Source organism: Carcharodon carcharias, chromosome 20, assembly GCF_017639515.1.
Source record: "Carcharodon carcharias isolate sCarCar2 chromosome 20, sCarCar2.pri, whole genome shotgun sequence".
Taxonomy (NCBI): domain Eukaryota; kingdom Metazoa; phylum Chordata; class Chondrichthyes; order Lamniformes; family Lamnidae; genus Carcharodon; species Carcharodon carcharias.
In genome coordinates, this window is record NC_054486.1 from 9,701,285 (window position 1) to 9,722,344 (window position 21,060).

The 21,060-nt window shown below is 40.3% G+C and overlaps 1 protein-coding gene across 4 annotated transcripts in view; it reads right to left on the bottom strand.

Moving 5' to 3' along the window:
* The window catches only part of LOC121292760 (RAS guanyl-releasing protein 1-like), an 84,712-nt gene that overhangs the window by 18,839 nt on the left and 44,813 nt on the right, over nt 1–21,060 (bottom strand). For all 4 annotated transcript variants that reach the window (XM_041215115.1, XM_041215117.1, XM_041215116.1 and 1 more), the window contains 8 exons: nt 20,438–20,500; nt 18,739–18,870; nt 16,536–16,689; nt 11,509–11,682; nt 10,712–10,828; nt 7,449–7,724; nt 3,800–3,880; nt 696–800 (listed from right to left, as the gene is read on the bottom strand). In XM_041215115.1, coding sequence (XP_041071049.1) covers nt 696–800; nt 3,800–3,880; nt 7,449–7,724; nt 10,712–10,828; nt 11,509–11,682; nt 16,536–16,689; nt 18,739–18,870; nt 20,438–20,500 — 1,102 coding nt within the window. The remainder of the gene's footprint in view (nt 1–695; nt 801–3,799; nt 3,881–7,448; nt 7,725–10,711; nt 10,829–11,508; nt 11,683–16,535; nt 16,690–18,738; nt 18,871–20,437; nt 20,501–21,060) is intronic.

Sequence of the window (21,060 nt, forward strand, 5' to 3'; positions counted from 1 at the left end):
AAAGGCTATCCCTCCTTGTCTGGGTGCAGGCCACTTCATGGGTGGGGGGGGCTTCCCTCCTCCAGCCGCAAATGTCACTTTTTATTTCAAATTTGAAAAAGGTTGGAGTGAGGGAGCCTCCATTTTGTAGCACCCACTCCCTCACTTCCTTGCCACAGAAACCTGCTGCTGCTTTCAAGCTGGAAGGCCTCTGATTGGCCCTCCAGCTTTGAGACTCCACCTACTGCCCTTAATTGGATGGTGAGCTCACTCTCAGGTCGTTGTTAATTGGCTGCCCTGGGAAAAAAATAACGAGTGACTGATTTTCCACACCGAGCAGGCTTCTGATCCCCACTCGAGCTTGACAGTGGGTTCAAAAGTTCACAGGAAAATCCAGCCTCAGATGTTTAGAGTTCGTGGTCTGATTTTCCTTCTCTTGTTGGGAAGCTTCTCTAGTTCTCAGTACTTCCCTTAGACTGGAAGGTCAGTACCTGGAAACATTGAGCGTTCTTTCTGTTCGATCTTAATAAATAAAACCTGTCCCTTTTTGAGAATAAATGTTTTGTGAAGAAATATTGTGTTGCCTTACGCTAGCTACCCGATGTGGCTGTACTGTCCCTTTAGAATTTGAGTCAGTTATGACAATTTACTATAATTGTGAAAAGAAAGCTGCTAACTAGATATATCGTACAGCATTGTTGTTGGGAAAAACTTACGTCAACCATCCTTTGAACATGTTTACTGATGGTCTTGGGATCAGGCTTCGTTGATACTCCAGGGGCCCAGTCAGCTACTACAGGTGGTTTGCAAGGAGTTGCTGGCTAGACAACACAATCATAAAGAGCTATCAGTCACTTTTGAACTGCAAGCCATCCATGAGAAAACATACTTTTCAAATATTGATATGATTGTCGGATACTTTTATCAGACAGCAGTTTTGACAATCTGACACAATTTCAAACACAATTTGTTTTCTGCATTAGTTATTGGATGTTAATCTTGTTTAAGTTACTTGTGTCAAGCATCACCACTCGCTCTTTCTTCCCTGTTCTAAACTGATTGAGCTTTGAAAGATAACAAAGCAGATATTCCTTTCCATGACAAGCATTGTGTTTTAGTTGTTAAAGTTATGATAAATTTAGTAATTAATATTGCAACTGTTTCTAATTTTATATAGAAATTAAATTACCAAGGAATATTAAGAGACAGTAAATTATTCTTACATACATAAAAAAAAATCAGGGCTGAGATAAGGCCACTATAGTTATACATACAAACTCAAAGGTAATGACAGTGAAATGCCAGAAATATTAAATAATTACTTTGCCTCGGTATTTACCAGGAAGATTAACATGTTGGACATGACAATAGAAGATGAGATTAAGAGTGATATAAAGATAGTTAAGATAGAACGGGGTAGATAATTAATGTGCTAAACAAACTTAGAGAGGATGAAAGGTGGTCCAGATGGGTTTCAGGATGAAAGAAATTAGAAAAGAGGTAGCAAAGAAACTATTACTTAGGTGAAATAATTCATTAGAAAAGGGAGTAGCACCAGAGGACTGGCAGACAGCTAATGTGATTCCTTTGTTTGAAAAGGGAGATAGGACAAGTCCAGGGAACTATAGACCAATTAGGTTAATGTCAGTGGTAGGAAAGGAGCATAGGGATCTGGAGGGTTTAGATACACAAATCACTGAAAGTTGTGGCACAGTTTAATAAGGCCAATAATAAAAACAAAACACAGGGGTTCATTTCTAGAGGAATAGCACTGAAAAGCAGAGAAGTTGTGTTAAACCTTTGTAGAAGTTAGACCTCACTTGGAGTACTCTAAATAGTTCTGGTCTCTAATATTAAAATAATAGAGGCACAGGGAAAGGTGTTAATAAGATTTATTAGTACGCTACTAGAAATGAGAAGTTATAAGTATCAGGAAAAATTGAACAAGCTGGGGCTCTTTACTTCAGAAAAAAGAAGACACGGGGGGTGACCTGGTGGAGGTTTTTAAGATTATGAAAGGGGCTGATAGGGTAGCTGTAAAGAATATGTTTCTATCTGTTGTGTGAATAAAACTAGGGGCCATAAATATAAGGTTGTCACTAATAAATCCAAAAGGGATTCTTACTTTACTCAGAGAGTGGTTAGAACGTGGAACTCACTACTGCAAGGAGTAGTTGAGGCAAATGGCATAGTTGCCTTTAAGGGGGAACAAGATATGTGCCTTAGGGGGGGATGGGATAGAATGTATAGTTTTATTAAGCTCTGGTAAATGAAGAAAAAGAAAAGCACAACAGACACATTTCTTGAAAACATTTCATTTGCAATAAATCAGAAGAAACTTTATTATGGAGAGTGGTTAAAATGTGGGACTCATGACCACAATGAGTAATTGAGGTGATTAGCATAGATGCGTTTAAGGGTTAGCATAAGGCTTAAGAAGCTGGATAAACACACAGAAGAGAAATAAGTAAAAAGATTTATTGAGGGAGTTAGATGAAGAAGGTGGGAGGAGGCTTGCGTGAAGCATAAACTCCGGAATGGACCTGTTGGACTGAATGGTCTGTTTCTGTGCTGTAAATACTAGGTAATACTTTGTGATGTATTCATCATCCGTGTAAAAGGAATTTATTTGTAATTTTATAGGCCTCAAAATTGGGCCTCTGAGTTCTGAAACTGAGGCCATAATGCTACGAGACACAGATTATTCATCAGGCTGTCTAAGATCTATTCACAACAAAACTAGCAGGAATACAAAAATTACCCTTCAAGTGTAGACACCTGCCTAATACAGACTTAACAATAATCTCCAGAGATATTGATTCATTCCCTATCTGTTAACTAGACAGGGTAGCAGTGCATATGCACCATTTCCAGATTCCCAACAAATATGAACACATACCCAATACAAGTACACACAGGATCAGCCTCATTAGTAGGCTTCCCCAGGTTCCCTCCCAATACTCCCAAAGTTTTTTTTAATGAAATGTACCCCCAAAAATTATTGCCTTAACAGTTATACTGACAATTGCACACCCAATAGTTATGTCAAGGAGTAAATTTCTATGAAGGTGGGTAAACTATCAGACAATTAAGCAGAAACATCTCTGCACATGATCATTCCATTTTGTTTTCAAGGCAACAGACATTTCCAAACAGGCAGTCAGTGAATTATCCTAAATTGGCTTAATTTGGAACACCCCTGTTGGACAGGAAAAATACTGCACACCCACGCCAGAGGGCCAGGCAAGTACTGCAACATTATTTAAATAGCCAAACACATCTGAACTTTAACTGGGAGTAATTTTGATATTGGCTGATAAGATATTGTCTGTTTTACACTATCAACCACTTGTAATACACCCCTATTGATAACACAGCTGACCTAAAGTCAAAATCAGCGACTCTTTATTTTATCAGATTCAAATATTTTGTATATAAATCCAAAATGGTCCAGTTCAGGTCACACTAGATTCTCAACTGGGATTAACATTGACTCTGTATAATACTTACTAATGCTGAGATGAATCTGTTTGTGTTCCAGGTTTTAGTTTAACTTTCAAATTGTATTAATGTTTTTCTTTCAAATAAAATGATACCCAGATACGTAACAACTGCTTTCAAACTGAAACCAATTACTAACTTCTAGGAGCCAGCATCTGATTTGAATATAATCCAATCTGATTCTTTCAAATTTCTCTATCTGCATGAAATGTAATATGTCAATCTGACAAGATGATCACAGCTATAGTCAGCATTAATGGGTGTCACAACATGGCATTTAGTGTGAAATACCAACATCATTTGATAGAAATGGTCTTACTGGAACTTTACTGTTTCTCGGCTCACGTGCGTATGAAAGCTCATAAATTTCATCTTCCGAATAGTAGAGATCCAGCGAAAGCTGAAATAATGCAGAATACCAATTACATAAGCAGTTTGAAACAAATATTTTAATTTTAACTCACTGCTCTATATAAATGACTCATTTGCGACATGCATCTTCTATTGTAAATTGACAGGTTTGCTAATTCAGAAACGTTATACTCATTCATTTCAATTAATGATTTAATGATTACTGATTACGCAAACCACACCAAATACCTAACAGAAAATACCTGTAACCGTGGTTACTGATGGCTTATGATAGAATGATAGTTGCTGGAGTCACGCTTCATTTAATTGCACCAAAAGCTTATTTTAATAGAGCCCAGATACAGAATATTTCAGAAAAAGGTATCTATCATGGCCAAACCTTTTGATTCTGCTCCATTTTCTTTCTTCCCTCCTATCTTTTGACTACCACACTGGGATACGACTTCACAAGCGCCTTGCCCCAGGCAGTTAGGACCTTAACACTGTGAGCATTATTCGTTTAAGCAGTAACGATGAGAGCCAATAGGCTAACTACAGATAGACTGACAGAATGAGGAACATCAGTTACATAAACAGATTGGAGAAGTTGGCACTGTTTTCCTTGAAGAGAAGGTTGAGAGGAGATTTGATGGAGGTATTCAAAATCATGAGGGGTCTGAACAGAGTATATAGGAAGAAACTGTTCCCACTGGTGGAACGATCGAGAACAAGAGGGCACAGGTTTAAGGGAATTGTCAAAAGAAGCAAAGGCGCCATGAGGAAAGCTGCTTTTTCACGCAGCGAGTGATTAGAATCTGGAATGCACTGCCTAAGAATGTGGTGGAGGCAGGTTCAATCATGGCATTCAAGAGGGAATTGAATTATCATCTGAAAAGGAAGAATGTTTAAGGCTAGGGGGAGAAGGCAGGGGAGTGGCACCAGGTGAATTGTTCCTTCCAGACAGCAAGCACAGGCACACTGGGCTGAATGGCCTCCTTCCGTGCTGTAACAATTCTATGATTTAAGATCTTAACCTGTCATCCCCAGCTGTTTACTAATGCACTAAGGGATCAGGGCCCTGAATGATATATTCCCTTTCTCAATCCAGAAACAGTGTGGCTAATTATAGTGGCTATTGCTGTACCACTGAGATCAGCAAAGAATGAGTGGAGGGTAGAATCTTGAACCACTGGGGTGGCTCCTCCGGGTTTTTTTTAACACACAGAAGCATTGCGTTCAGCTTTAAAATATTCCTGAAGGATCACTGGTAAAGCACATCATTACCAGGCAAAGCAAACAGTAAGTTATTGTCCAGTATAAGCACTCAATAATTTAACTGGAAAAGAAGTGGTTAATGCGCACATGCTACTAAATGTGTGACTAATTTATTGCAGAAAGAAAACTGTCACTTGTCACAATACATACCATGAGCAATTCCCCCCTTGTACCAAACTCAGGGTGAATGGGCATCTATCTCTTTATCTTTCCACTTCCCCCTACCCCATCCCAGAGATATGACCAAGTAAATAGGCTAAGTGGTTAACGTCATTCAGTCTTTGTCCAATGCTGAAATTGAGCAATCAGCCAGGGAGCATTCAGGTGTTCTGGTGACAGCCCATATTCTCATGTTCTCCATATTCTTGAGACGTGGACCACCCCTCCGACTACCCAACTACCCTCCAGACCCAACTACCACCCCACCCATCTGCCATCATACCACTTATCCGCCTCGCCCACCCTATCCACCTACCTCACCCACCCACCCTACCCATTCACTAATATTCAAACTGGACCTTTAAACTTACAATACAGCAGCTTGTGCAATAAAAGTGGACGTGTCCTGTCTTCCCCCCACCACCGACTCTACTCCACTGTGACTGAGCTCTCTGCGGGATACTCATTTCAGGGAAAGCTACAGAAGGCTCAGAAGGTCCCGGAAGAAATGCAGAGTAGCATTGAATCGGGAGAATGTTTGACAGAACAGCAATCAGACAATGATTGTCGCTCCACGGAAGAATTGATTTATGTCAGGCATTATGTTGTTTAATAAACAGACAGATATCTGTCTATTTATTAAATGATAATATTCAAAATACAATGCAGTTGTAATTTAACTTGGTCCCAGTCCGAAATTGCAGGGCAACTTCAATCGCCACACTGATTAGTATTTTGATTTATTATCAGTAAATGGATTCTATTTCTCATGTCCTAATGGGGCTGCCCAGAGGGTAATAATCCCTAATAAGGCCCTGCACTTAAAGAATACTATTTGAATTTGTATGATTACATCTAACAATGGTCATGGAACAGGCTTCAGGCAGATTACGAGAATTTGTGCTTGTGCAAGCACTCTTTTCAAGCATATAACCTCCTGCAGACAGAAAGACAAATACAAAGGGGAGTAGCTGGGTGACTGTGAGTTAACCTGCTAAAAATAATGTCTGCTGAGAATATTGGAATCAGATTAATGTTTATCAGTTTTAATTTAAATTCATCAATTTTCAGGGTGCATTTTTCCTGAGTTCTGCTCTTATTAATACTGTAAGTAAAACAAAAAAAAGAAGTGGTGTTGTAAGGCTAAAGAGAATCAGCAACATATATGTGTATTCTATATTCTCATAGCATTGTATTTCTTAAGTTATTCCATTTATTGTTGGCCACGCACTTTAGTTAAACCGCAGAAGGAAAAGGCTGTCTGTTTTTCAAGGGCTCGGTCCTTATGGAATGTGTACTCAGCAAAATGTCTTTAAAAATATTAAGGGAAGAATTGGTTGGAATGATGTCATGTGTAAGTGACTTGCGTGTTTTCATTCAACATGTCAAAATTAATTGCATCCTTTTAAATACATGGATAAGAAGGGTTGCCTGAAGATGGCACCTCCTTAAATTTTTTTTATCTTGCAAGACATTAATGTGGAATTATCACATGTAAAATCTAATCAGGCATTTTTCATATGGAGTCCATAGGTGAAAATAAATTACCAACAGAATGGTAGTTAAAGTTTTTCACCTTGTATCCTTCACACTGATTTTTTGGGGGAGTTAAAAAGGATAGTTTTTTTTTAGGGGACAAGAGATGGACATTGTAGAAGACTAGACAAAGAGTTTTATTAATAACATCCACAGCTACAGATCCAGAGTTTCTGAACTGGTTGGCATGTGACCAATCGATTTTTTAGAATATGGATTAATGTTAGTTTAGCACCAATAGTAAATATATAAGCATCAATCATAAGACTGTGCAGAGCAAGGCATTAGAAATAACAGATATATATTTTGTTATTGAGGATTAGAACTATTTTATTCAAATGTTAGGTTTCTCTTAAGGAATCTGCTCTATTGGTATATTTTCTAAAGCTTCTCTTTCATACTCTTTGAAGAAATAGTATTGATCAGCTTGTTTCAGCAACAACTTGTATTTATATAGCACCTTTTTCATTGTAAAATGTCCCAAGGTGCTCAATTAGTGACCCAAATTGTGTGCTTTGGCTACAGTTATCACAGCATTTTGGAAAGGCCTTATGCCCCAGTGTTTGGAGGTACCATCTTCTTGCCTCTACTAGTGGTGGGCCTTAGAATTATTTATCAAGAAACTATCAGAGTAAAGGCAGACGTACTGTCAACAAATGCACTAGGTCCTTGTTTGCATCTAGAGAAGGTGCAGTGTTCTGAAGCTGGACAAGCTCGTTGATGTGGTTGTAGAGAGTCTGCAGCTTGTGTACATTAATCTTGTTGTCTTCAACACAGTCTGGCAAGGCTTCGTGTAGTGAGATAAGATCTTTCAGGTGGACGCCCAGAATAGGGATCTTGAAGTCTATGCATTCGCTGTACATGCGTCGGTAGTTGTGATAGTTTCCACTGGATGAAAGCAGCTCAGTCATTTCATTCATCACCTACATTGGAAAAACCCAGAGTTACAGACAAGCGTGTTGAATGTTCTTACTTAAATGAACCATTTGACTTAAGCATACGCTTTCTTTTTAATAGCTGTGCGGTATAAGTGTCCAATGAAAGCAGGGTAGAAATTTATCTTGAGACCTAATACAAATCGTCAATATCACACCAGCCACGTGATTGTCCATCAGTATCTTTGACCAGGTTGGTATGGCTTTGCTTTGTTCTATTGATTGTGGGACTGCTTAATTCTGCCTAGCTGCTTTTGCTGTTTATGCTGTAGGAATCCTGTGTTTGTCACTTTCCAGGGTAGTAACTTAACTCAATCTAAAGCATGTTTGGTGCTGCTTCTGGCAGGCCTTTCTAAACTCCCTACTCAGCTTCTGTCTTTGTCTCTTAGGTTGATGGCAATGGAGGAGTGAGGGATTTATTGGGCTAAGAGGTTACAGGTTGTGGCAGTGTACAATTATGCTGCTGCTGATAGCCACAGTGCTTTCATAGTCTCGTCAGTAGTTGTTATACTCTTGTTGACAGACATTGTAGTCCAGTGTATATTCTGTGCTCTTGCTACCCTCAATGCTTCCTCCAAGTAATATTCAATATGGAAGAGTACTGATCGATCAATTTAGGTGGGGAATTGTTAGGTGATAATTAGCAGATAATGTCCTATCCCTTCTTTAATTTGAAGCTTCATGTAGTCCAGAACCAAAGCTGAGGATTCCAAAGGGCCAACCTCACACAACTTAATATCACTGTGCCCACCTCTGCTGGCAGGATTGGACATACCCAGGGATGATGATAGAGGAGTCTAGGATGTTAAATGATAGATTTGACGCGAGCAAATCTGTAACTTAACTAGTTAACTTGGGCACCAGTTCCCAGATGTTGGTGAAGAAGACTTTGCAAGGTCAACTAAATAAGTCACCTGGTCCCATGTCTGGGCTTTTCACAATTGGCACTGACTATAGAAGAATCTCTTTTACTTCTTGTTTTCTTTACCTTGCTTTTTTTTTGGATCTCATCTTTTCCACCAATGACTGAAGAGGAATTCTAATTAAATCTGTTTGTTACTAAACCAATTTCAGATTCCTTTGGCTTTCAGTCATAACATAAGTCCACCTGAATAATTAAAAATTAAATACATTTAAGTGCATACAACAGATACACTTGGCAGGAAACATGGTGCCTGGGCCCACTTAATCATGGGAGAGGCTGCATGTCAGTCTCCCAGCAGGTGAAAAAATTCCTGTGTTTAAGCTGGAAGCGGGAATGGGCCCATGGGGGGGAAACTCGCTCACTTGCAGTAGGTTGTCAATTAGGGTCATTATTGAGCCAACTGACACAAATTATCTCTGAGTTCACCAGAATTTAGTGTTGGCTTGGTATTAGATGCAAATTGCACGTCTCTCCTGAGTTCCAGAAGATCACCCAGCAAACCCTGTCAGGTTTACCCTTGGCTTTCTCGGGGTGGGGTGGGCCTGGGGGTAGTGTCCATCTGAAAAGACACAGTGCCTGGTCAAAGGACTCAGCATTGGACAGGGGGAAGGCCATTGAAAACCCTTGCCTCCAACTCCCATGTGTCCCCCTGTTCCATGAACCCCTACTCCTGCTCTCAATTGCCTGTGGCTTTTGTCCTTCCTAAGCACGTATGTAGGTCCATTCGCGGCAGAAGCTGCTACTCCCGATGGCACTGCTTGTAGTGGAGAGCTGCCAGCCATTTGGCTGGCATCGCTCGGTGGGGGGGGGATTTCTTCCCCTGGGGTCCGGAATCCTATGGAAGGCCCAACGCTGACCAGTTAAATGACAGGCACTTAATCTGGTTGGGCCTCCCCCTCACATATACCACAGGTTTCCCACTGGTTCTCTAACTGGTGTTCTGAACCTATATCAATTACATTAAATTCCACCCACTGTTTTTGGGAGATAGGAACGTAGATACAAGAGTGAGAATATGTAGAAGTCCTTTGAATAGAATACTAATCAAGTTGCCTTCACTATGAAGGCATATGTTGGAGGGTTGAATGTTCTTTCCAGTTCTTTACTTTATATAGTAATTCCCCAGTGCAAATAGACAATTTGAAACTGAAAAAGGTTTCATAAAATGGATAACGTTAAATCTTTAATAAGGTGTCATTTTTCACAGGGGGTATATGATGTGGGGATTTTTTTTAGCATCAATTACACCGTAGTTGCACAGAAAACAGGAGAAGAACATTTAACCTATCATTTCACCTACACATTGGTGCCATATTTAGAACTGTTTGTACTCTATATCCTAACCAGAACAGCTAAAGCCAAACATTCCTGTCAAGACAAAATGATTTTCTGTTAGTTGCTGCTTTACTTATTTATTTCCAACTGACTGACAGCTTCTAAGGTACATAGAGAATATGGACTTTCATTTATGTCAGAATGGAACGACTGCATTGTACCTGCAGCAGATGTGAACCTGCCAATTACTAAGAAACCAGAATGTTGCTGCCCTTGTTTTCCTTTGGAAACAAGTTGTTAGCCCCTTGGAATTTTGCTTCGGATATTAGAGAAAAGTTGTCAGCTGGGATGATAGCAGCAGCCAAATTGGCCAAGTACTCCTGAGCCAGGAAGGGGGAAATCAGCCAGGGTTTCTATTCCTGATTATTATTATTAACCGACTGCTGCCGGAAGCTCCATACCTAAGAGGATCTGGTGATGACTTCACTGAGCCTGCTGGTAATGCCTCCCACAATCCAATAGCCTTAGTATACATTGTCTAAGCTTATACATAAAGAATGGCCACAAGATATCAAAGAGCACTTGCTGCCCATGAAGCTACATCACAACATGAGTCACACCTTGAGGATAGGGATTTAGGAGGAATGAGGTTGTTGCAGTCAGTATTGCAATGTTCAACAAATTCGCCAGAGTTGCATGCTGCCTTGTAATGTCACAAAATGATATTAAGACCAATTTCTATAACAAGGGGCTGACAGTCAAGAAAGACACCAACCTTATTAACATCATGAGGGACACAGGCACTTGTTTCTTTGAGTCTGGAAATCGAGCTATGACACAAACCTCCAACCACTGCCATTAGTGTATTAAAGTTCTGCAACTGCTGGAGTTTCTGTGAAGAAGATAAGATGACAATACATTTCTAAATCAAATGAGAAGAACAGCACAACAATGAAAGATTCAAATCTACTGTACCGCAACCCATAATTAACACCTCCAGCTGGATTCAAAACAGTAAAATATATAATCTATTGAAATACATATTTTCCTATGTGTGCAGTCTTAAAGGAAAACTCCCTTGCTAAGTTATAATTATGACCTAATGACAATTCAATCTTTTATCTTTTGTTGAAATATTTGTTTGGACAGCATTCTTCATAGCTTTACATTTTGTACATGGTTCTCAAAGTTGCACGAGTTTCTGACTCAGTATGATCTGCCACTTTATTCCTAAGATGTGAATAAATAACATTGAATAGCGCTGCTGCTGTTACTGTGACTTTGGGCCATTACAGTGCCTCAGAATACTTGATGATACAGGAAAAACATGGATAGAATAAATTTTAATTGATTTCTTTATCTTAGTTTCTCAATATCCATTTATGATACACAAAGGTGGAGAACAAGTAAAACAAACTAGATTTATGATTTTATTTACCTCAGGAACTATTGGGTTAACAATGAAACCTTGTATACTCAAACTATTCTGCAAAATATTCTAATCGTTTGCTATGACAATAAAGGTGACCAAACAACACTACATTTCATCAGAGGTGCTAGTGCCAGCCATACCTGAGCCACACAAATAAACTTGGTGAAGACTTCAGCCCGTAGTTGTGGTGTAGGTCTGCTGAGAACCATAAGCTGGACCCACTGTGAGATGCCATTACACAAAGCAACAGAGCGTTCCATCATGGGATTATCCTTTACACATCCAGTCAGCACATAATTCTGATAATCTGAAAACTGGACAAAGCAAAGTCCAGTTATATTCTGGTTGTTATCAATTCATATCTGGTTTGTTTCAACCTATCTTAAGTTGCAAAATTAAAGTGCACAGTTGTTGAAGTCACAATCACAGTGAATTGTTTGACTACAGACCTTCCCGTGTGTGACAGAAAGATTTGTACAGCTCAGTAACATAGAAAACATGCACTAACTAAACTTCATGAGCGTTCCAGCAACCAGCAGTGAGAAAAAACACATGTCCAGTATTTTTGCCTGTGGTTATGTTTTCTGTTAGTGGCAAACTGTCACTAGCCAATGTACCATGAAGGGTGGTGCTGAAGGTACAAATAATGTTTTGTAAATTACAGCATTTCTATATTGCTGTGGATGGACCACTGTAATATGGGGAGGCGATGGTGTAGTGGTATCGTCGCTGGACTGGTAATTCAGAGACCCAGGGTAATGCTCAGGGGACCTGGGTTTGAATCCCACCACGGCAGATGATGGAACTTAAACTCAATAAAAATCTGGAATTAAAAGTCTAATGATGACCATGAAACCATTGTTGTAAAATGCCCTTTAGGACTAATGAAGCAAATCTGTCGCCCTTGCCTGGTCTGGTCTACACATGACTCCAGACCCACAGCAGTGTGGTCTAACAAGCCACTCAGTTGTAACAAGCCACCACAAAGTCACGAAAAAGGAATGAAACCGGACGGACAACCCGGCATTGACCTAGGTACCGGAAACAACGACAGCAATTGCAGCCCTGTCGACCTTGCAAAGTCCTCCTTGCTAACATCTGGGGGCTCGTGCCAAAATTGGGAGAGCAACAGCCTGACATAGTCATCCTCACAGAATCATATCTGACAGATAATGTCCCAGGCACCACCATCACAATCCCTGGGTATGTCATGTCCCACCAGCAGAGTTGGCGGCACAGTGGTATACAGTTGGGAGGGAGTTGCCCTGGGAGTACTCAACATCGACTCCTGATCCCAAGAAATCTCATAGCATCAGGTCAAACATGGGCAAGGAAACCTCCTGCTGATTACCACGTACTGCCCTCCCTCAGCTGATGACTCAATGCTCCTCTATGTTGAACCCCACTTGGAGAAAGTGCAGAATATACCCTGAATAGGAGACTTCAATATCCATTACCAAGAGTGGCTCGGTAGCACCACTACTGACCAAGCTGGCCGAGTCCTAAAGGACATACCTGCTATACTGGGTCTGCAGCAGGTGGTGAGGGAACCAATAAGAGGGAAAAACATATTTGACCCCATCCTCACCAACCTGCATGACACAGATGAAACTGTCTATGACAGTATCGTAGGAGTGACCACCGCACAATCGTTGTGGAGACAAAATCCCGCCTTCACATTGAGGATACCATCCATTGTGTTGGGTCTATCACTCTGCTAAATGGGATAGATTTTGAACACATCTAGCAACTCAAGACTGGGCCTCCATGAGGCGCTGAGGGACATCAGCAGCAGCAGAATTGTACTCGAACACGATCTGTAACCTCATGGCCCGGCACATCCCCCACTCTACCATTACCATCAAGCCAGGGGTTCAAACCTGGTTCAATGAAGAGTGCAGGAGGGCATTCCTAAAAATGAGGTGTCAACCTGGTGAAGCTATAACAAAGGACTATGTATGTGCCAAACAGCATAAGCAGTAAGTGATGCACAGATCTAAGCAATCCCACAACTAACAGATCAGATTTAAGCTCTGCAGTCCTGCCACATCCAGTCATGAATGATGGACAATTAGACAACTGAAGAGGAGGCTCCACAAATATCCCCATCCTCAATGATGGAGGAGCACAGCCCATCAGTTCAAAAAATAAGGATGAAATATTCGCAACAATCTTCAGCCAGAAGTGCCAAGTGAATGATCCATCTCAGCCTCCTCCAGAGGTCCCCAGCAACGTAGGTGCCTGTCTTCAGCCAATTCGATTCACTCCAGGTGATATCAAGAAATGGCTGAAGGCACTGGATACTGCAAAGACTATGGGCCCTGACAATATTCTAGCAATAGTACTGAAGACGTGTGCTCTAGAACTCTCCGCGCCCCTAGCCAAGCTGTTCCAGTACAGCTACAACATTGGCATCTACCCGGCTATGTGGAAATTGCCCTGGAATGTCCTGTGCACAAAAAGCAGGACAAATCCAACCCAGCCAATTACTGCCTCATCAGTCTACTCTCGATCATCAGCCAAGTAATGGAAGGGGTGATCAACAGTGCTATCAAGTGGCACTTGCTTAGCAATAACCTGCTCACTGACGCCCAGTTTGGGTTCCACCAGGGACACTCAGCTCCTGACCACATTACAGCCTTGGTTCAAACACAGACAACAGAGCTGAACTCCAGAGGTGAGGTGAGAGTGACTGCCCTTGACACCAATGCTGCATTTATCCGAGTGTGGCCATCAAGGAGCCTGAGTAAAACTGGAGTCAATGGGAATCAGGGGGAAAACTCTCCACAGACTGGAGTCATAAATGGCAGAAAGGAAGATGGTTGTGGCTGTTGGAGGTCAGTCATCTCAGCTCCAGGACATCACTGCAGGAGTTCCTCAGGGTAGTGTCCTCGGCTCAACCATCTTCAGCTGCTTCATCAATGACCTTCCATCCTTCATAAGGTTGGAAGTGGCGAGGTTTGCTGATGATTGCACAATGTTCAGCACCATTCGCGACTCCTCAGATACTGAAGCAGTCCATCTCGAAATGCAGAGGACTTGGACAATATCCAGGCTTGGGCTGACAAGTGGCAAGTAACATTCGCACCATATAAGTGTCAAACAATGACCATCTCCAAGAAGAGAGAATCCAACCATCGCCTCTTGATGTTCAGTGGCATTACCATTACTGAATCCACCACTATCAACATCCTGGGCATTACCATTGACCAGAAACTGAACTGGATTAGCCATATAAATACTGTGGCTACAAGCGCAGATCAGAGGCTAGGAATTCTGCGACGAGTAACTCACCTCCTGACTCCCCAAAGCCTGTCCACCATCAACAAGGCACAAGTCAGGTGTGTGATGGAATACTCCTCACTTGCCTGGATAAGTGCAGCTCCAACAACACTCAAGAAGCTTGACACCGTCCAGGACAAAGCAGCCCGCTTTTTTGGCACCATATCCACAAACATTCATTCCCTCCACCACCAATGCACAGTGGCAGCAGTGTGTACCATCTATAAGATGCACTGCAGGAATTCACCAAAGCTCCTTCAACAGCACCTTCCCAACCCACGACCATTATCGTCTAGAAGGACAAGAGCAACAGATAAATGGGAACACCACCACCTGGAAGTTCCCCTCCAAGTCACTCACCCTCCTGATTTGGAACTATATCGCCATTCCTTCACTGTCGCTGGATCAAAATCCTGGAACTCCCTTTCTAACAGTATTATGGGTGTACCTACACCGCATGGACTGCAGCAGTTCAAGAAGGCAGCTCACCACCACCTTCTCAAGGGCAACAATTTTTTAAAATGCTGGGTGTCAGCTGCGGCTCAGTGATAACGTTTGTTCTTCTAAGCCAAAATGTTGTGAGTCCACGCTCCATTCTAGAGACTTGTAAACCCTACTCTGGAGCATATAATGTAGCTGGATCTTCACTGCAGTACTAAGGGACTATCTTTTGAATGAGATGTCAAACCATTGCCCCCCTTGGATGGGCATGAAAGAATCCTGGACCCTGCTCGAAGAAGAGATGAGGGGTTCTTCCGGAGTCCTGGCCAACACTTATCTCTCAACAACATCCAAAAGAGATTAATTTGTCATTTATTCCTTTGCTGTTTGTGGATCTTGATGTGCCCATGTTGACTGCCACATTTCCTATATTATAACAATCAACTGAAATATTCTTTAGTTGGGTGTCATTGCTTTGGGTTGACCTGAAGTCATGAAAGGCAAGTTCTTTTTAATAAGGATATATCCATAAGCCATTTTTAGTGTTCCTGTGAAGCAGGAACATTACAGATGGTGTGTAACCAGGTAGATCGACCCAGATTCAATTGCGGAATGCCCAGTACGTGATGGTTCCAGATCCGACCTGCAGATCTCAGATCATAGTGTAAACAGGTTTTTCTGCAGTTCAGGAAGTGTGGTGGAGACAGATTCAATCATGGCTTTCCAAAGAGAACTAAATAATTAGGTGAATAGAAAAAAAAATGGGGCTTATGGGGGAAAGGCAGAGGAGTGGGACTAGCTGAGTTGCTCTTGCAGAGAGCTAACAAGGGCACAATGGGCCAAATGGCCTCCTTCTGTGCTGCAACCATTCTATGATTCTATTCCATAAGGGCAAACTTCAGCAGAGTTTGGGTGTAGCAAAGATATAATAATACTTCAAGTAGTATTTTCTGGAGATAATGCGAAACATATTTTTAATTGCTGCAAAATTATCCAAAATGCTTTGGGCAGATATACTGTTACCACAAAAGCATAAAGATGTCACCTGCCTAACAAATTACTAGACATTATGATGGGATTTTGGAGATGCCAATATGAATCAATCCTTGAAATTCAAAATGAAGTTGAGAGACATTCATTCCGAGTTTGATTGATGGAGGATGAATGCACTGTAAATGGAATGCATGGATCATTGTCTTCACACCTGCGCTGGTGTTGTCAGCTTTGACAGAATTTAATGATTTCCCACACACCATCAATCATTTCAGTATCAATCACAATTTCCTACTTTGTAATTTATCCGTAAGTGTGTGAAGCTTAAATGAGTAACCTGATGAAGAGTTTGTCTCTTTCAGTATAGTAAAAGGGAGACAAGATTTTAAAACAGAGATCTGATATTAGTACTTTCCCATCAATGCTTTAATATAGTTGACAACGCACTTACTGAAATCCTGCGGAAGGACTTGAATTCGAGGTAGGTTAAGTGTTCGGCCAGCTCTCCTGGCTCCAAGTGATCAAATAGAAGGGAAACTTTTCGCTTTTTGCTACAGTTCGGTTTTATCCGTTGAGTGATTTTCCGTGACCAGTCACGTGTATTTCTGTCAGGTAAACAAAAAGTGGTCAAGACACTGCTTCTAAAAATGTTAATCATACTAGGCATAATGAGGCTTGTGTTGGAATGCCCCATCCCCTGTTCTGCAGTTCCAAGAATCTGCTCTCATGTCAGCACAATGATAATGAAATACTCTCTCCTCCTCTCCCCACCTTAGATCACTGTCTCATTCTGTTCCAATGAAACATTTTTATCTGTATATCTCTGACCACATTCCCTTACTATATATTCTACCTCAAAGTTTACTGTTGCCAGCCTGCAAATCTCTTAACAGCTTCAAACCAGTAATTATTCACTGAATTAAGTATTTTTTCTTTCTTCAATTCCAATACACAGAAGGTCCTTCCCTTTGTTTCTGGCTGCTTCCTTACCTATAATGATGCTAAATGATACCGCTGCTCCTATTCCTTCAGTAAAGCACTCTGTTGAGTGCTGTAGTCTTGTAATTTTATAATCATACATGAAATAGCAAGTATGATAATGTTTTACAGGACTAGAAACCCAACCCTATTTCAACAATCATATAAATATTTTGATGGGGGTCTTGAGGCTGTATTTTAATATTAAGAAGGTAGTTTGGTAATTGGAATCAAATTGTTCAGATAAAAAATAGACAATGGGGATTCCCCACAGAATGTCAGACAGGACATGGAGAGAGAGTTTGAAACTGCAGAATAGATCATTTTGGGGGCAGCTTCAGTACGTTCACAATGTTAAATGAAAAATTACCCGATATCATTATCTGTACCACAGACATTTGGAATTTCTGTTCCCTAAACTTTTATTTCTTAATAAAGCATTGGAGAATAACAAACAAAGTGTATTCAATTTTGTTGGCTTTCACATGCTTACCAGTCAATTAAAATATTATATAAAATGGGTATTTGGTGAGATACTGGTTGAGCATAGTACAATTTTCCTTCTGGAATCTGAGCTACAATACAGTCTCAATGATTCGATGAGCAGTGCCTTTCTCTTACAGTGGGTGAAATGGGTTAAAATTTTAAAAACCTCAAACCTGATCCCACACCCACCCCTCACTTCCGGAGGTGGGGCAGGGATGGTGGAAGGGGCATGCTTGAGGAAATGGGCAACCAATCCACTCCCAGGTGGCAGTTTGCCTATTTAAATATTACAATGAAACTGCATGCCTCATATTTAAACTGTCTTCTTGTTTAACCGACAGCTCAAAGAAATGAGGGGTGCTTAGTGGTAAGTCCGGCCATTTCAAAGTTAGGTGTATGAATGTACTTATTCTAAAATTGGCATTTTTTTAGCCACTTGTCTTCAAAGCACAATAAAAATTACTTTCTAACTGTCAGCATTTCTCATCACTGATGTGAAAAGTCATGAATTCTTTAATAATGAACATGATTACTGTTGAGTCATCTGTACATTACAAGCCATCACATCACATTATTTGCCAGATATATTGTATTAAACAAGAAACCAAATTGATTGTCTAGAATAAAATTATTAGGTATGTGATAGTGCAGTACTGAGGGCATGCAGCACTGTTGGATGTGTCATCTTTCAGGTGGGTTATTAAAGAAAGGCCTACTGTTCTCTCTCAGATGAACATTAAATATACAAACAAAAGCACATTTTGTCATTAATATCATTACTGTTTGTGGGGCCTTGCTGTGCGTATGCTGGCTGCCAAGTTTCCTTACATTACCACAGTGATTACTCGTCATTGCTTTTGAAGTACTTTGGGATATCCTGAGATCATGCAAGTTGCTATATAAATGCAAGTTATTCTATCAAGTAGTGAGGCGAGGCACCATGATGAAGTCCATTTTCAAACATGACTACTTCATACAGCAACAGCTGCCACTCCAAGGCTAGAATTCATAGATGAGTAACTATGGTTTGAGATTGTGTTGAAATTTTCTCCAATTTTCTCCCTTACACTTCACTTCTATTTCTGAACATTTACTCTTAAAACAAATGCCATAGTTCTGGTGCTAATTTAACAGTTTTGCTATTGCAAAATTGTTTCTTACAGGAATGGAATAGAAATGCTTTCTCTTACATTTGAGAGGTGTCGATGAATTGGGAGTGAGACTCTTCACCATTCATTCTGACCAGCTCCTGAAAATGTTCCATTTTTTCTGAAAGACCTTTGTCCATTTTGAACATAATCCAGAACTCTTTTATCCAGTATCTACAATAGAAACCACAAAACTATTAACTATCAATGGGGAGAGACACACTTCCTGAAACGTCCCAATGAAACAGCTCACACTAAAATCTATAACATTATAACAGGAAAAAAAAATCTACATCGTCTCTATGAATCCAGTTGTATTCAGATACTTGTCTCAGAACATTACCTATATAGTGTGAAATGGGACTGACAGAAAGGGCTAATATTGCCGGCACCACATTACTGTCATCCAGCTGTACCTTTGCAACTTGACATCACGCTGAACTGGGAATATACTGCAGTTCATGTGAAGACCATGCTGCATGAAATGACTTCCTGATTGTAGTGCCATACCTCTTTTTGCATGTAGTGTGGTTGGGAGTCAGGTGGCTAAGCTGACCTTTGACATTCCAATATTTGACACATCACTAGCAGAAAATTGCTATGTGGCCCACACTATTAAGGCTGTGCCTCTCAACTCCACACTGTATGAAGTTAAAATTCTTTGAATTTGAATTATTTAATTAGGCCATTGATCCTTCAGGCAATCTCAGGTGTTACATGGTAGAGTACTTGTAGCTGTGCTTGGAACAAGCAAAAGTGCAGTTCAAAGTCTGAATAGATCAGTCTGACCTAATTTAGATCTACTTAAACTTTGAAATGAATGCATATCTGCTTATGATTGCATGCATTTTATGTGGCAGCAAAGATGGCTATTTCGAAAGGTTGTTGACTGGAGATAGGACTGTACTTCCCCATTTTTCCATAATTCATCAATTAATATTCTGGGGAATAATTTGCTTTGTTTTGATTCTTTGTTAATGCTGATTAATACATTTCATTATCTATAACATGAAAAATATTAAGTATCTTTCTCAATCTTAAATAACTTAATTTCCAGTAAATGGTAAACAAACAAAGTACCAAGCAGTGCTCTAGCTTCTAGCCTGTCAAAGTCAAGTTTCTGCAGCACTCACAACACAACTTGCAAATGGAGTTGCAGTTATTGGTGCACACAATATCAACACCCAATGACTGAGAAATATGAAGACTATGTTTATATTTAAAAATGAATCTTTACTGCTTGTTGCCATATTATTTGTTTAAAACAAAAAAAAAGCAGTTATTCAGTTCTTTAAAGAGCTGGCGGAAGCACAATGGGCCGAATAGCCTTCCCCTTTACTGTAAATTCTATAATTCTAAGACCTTAGATGGATTGAACACGTGCAGTCTTGCACACATGTAGCAGTTTATCTATAAGAACAGCTGGAAATTGCTCAACTAAGTTTTTAGTTCTATTTAGCATTTCAAAGGCCACCTACTGACCTGTCACTTGCAGTATTAGCACTGCATTAGACCATATAAAATAACATATTTCTCAAGTAAACTATAGGTTCAAAAAACAGCGTAGTTTACACTGCACACACACAGAAAAACAGCTTCTCTCATTTTCAATAAAGCATTTGCAAAGCTAAACCACATTCTTTCCAACTGAGTCTAAAATGAGATGTGCAGCTTTTGCAGGTAGTCACTTTGCTTTTTGTCTTTTCATAGATGTGGTTGCTATTTCCAGGAAAAGCCTCACCTTATAAAGTAACAGATCTTCAGGCAAGCTGCAGCACAGTTTTGCTCTAGAGCATTCTGATATGTAGGTCACCATTAAGGAAAACAGTTTTCATCTGAAGCATCCAAGAATCATTATTTATATTCAATAAGAGCATTACTGAGACCAGTATGAATGACTTCTTCTGTAAGGCAACTACTGAATAAGATAGTGTTTATTGTTTACTATGGCAGTAATATCTCTTAGCATATCTCAAATATCACACCACCAATGCCAAAGCAGTTTCAGATCTCCAATGGTGAGCATAATGGAGGCGATTACCTGCAATGTTAAGGTGCATTTAAAAGCAGTCATTAAAAAAAAATACAATATTTTACCAGATCACAACTGCAGATCTGTCTGAAATCATGTGCCATTATCAGTTACACATGCTGATCAAAGAAAATGCCTTTTATGCTGGTTATGTTTCATGAGGACTAATGAGAGCAATGGTATTTATTTACTTGCACGGCTGGTCAGTTTTAATTTGCCTTTGAGACTTTCTTTTTATTCAGTGGTGCATTTGATGTTGCTTCCCTCCGCCTTGTTGGGCAGGAAGTTGAGCAACAAGACAAAATTGCACCATCTCATCTAGAATTAAATAG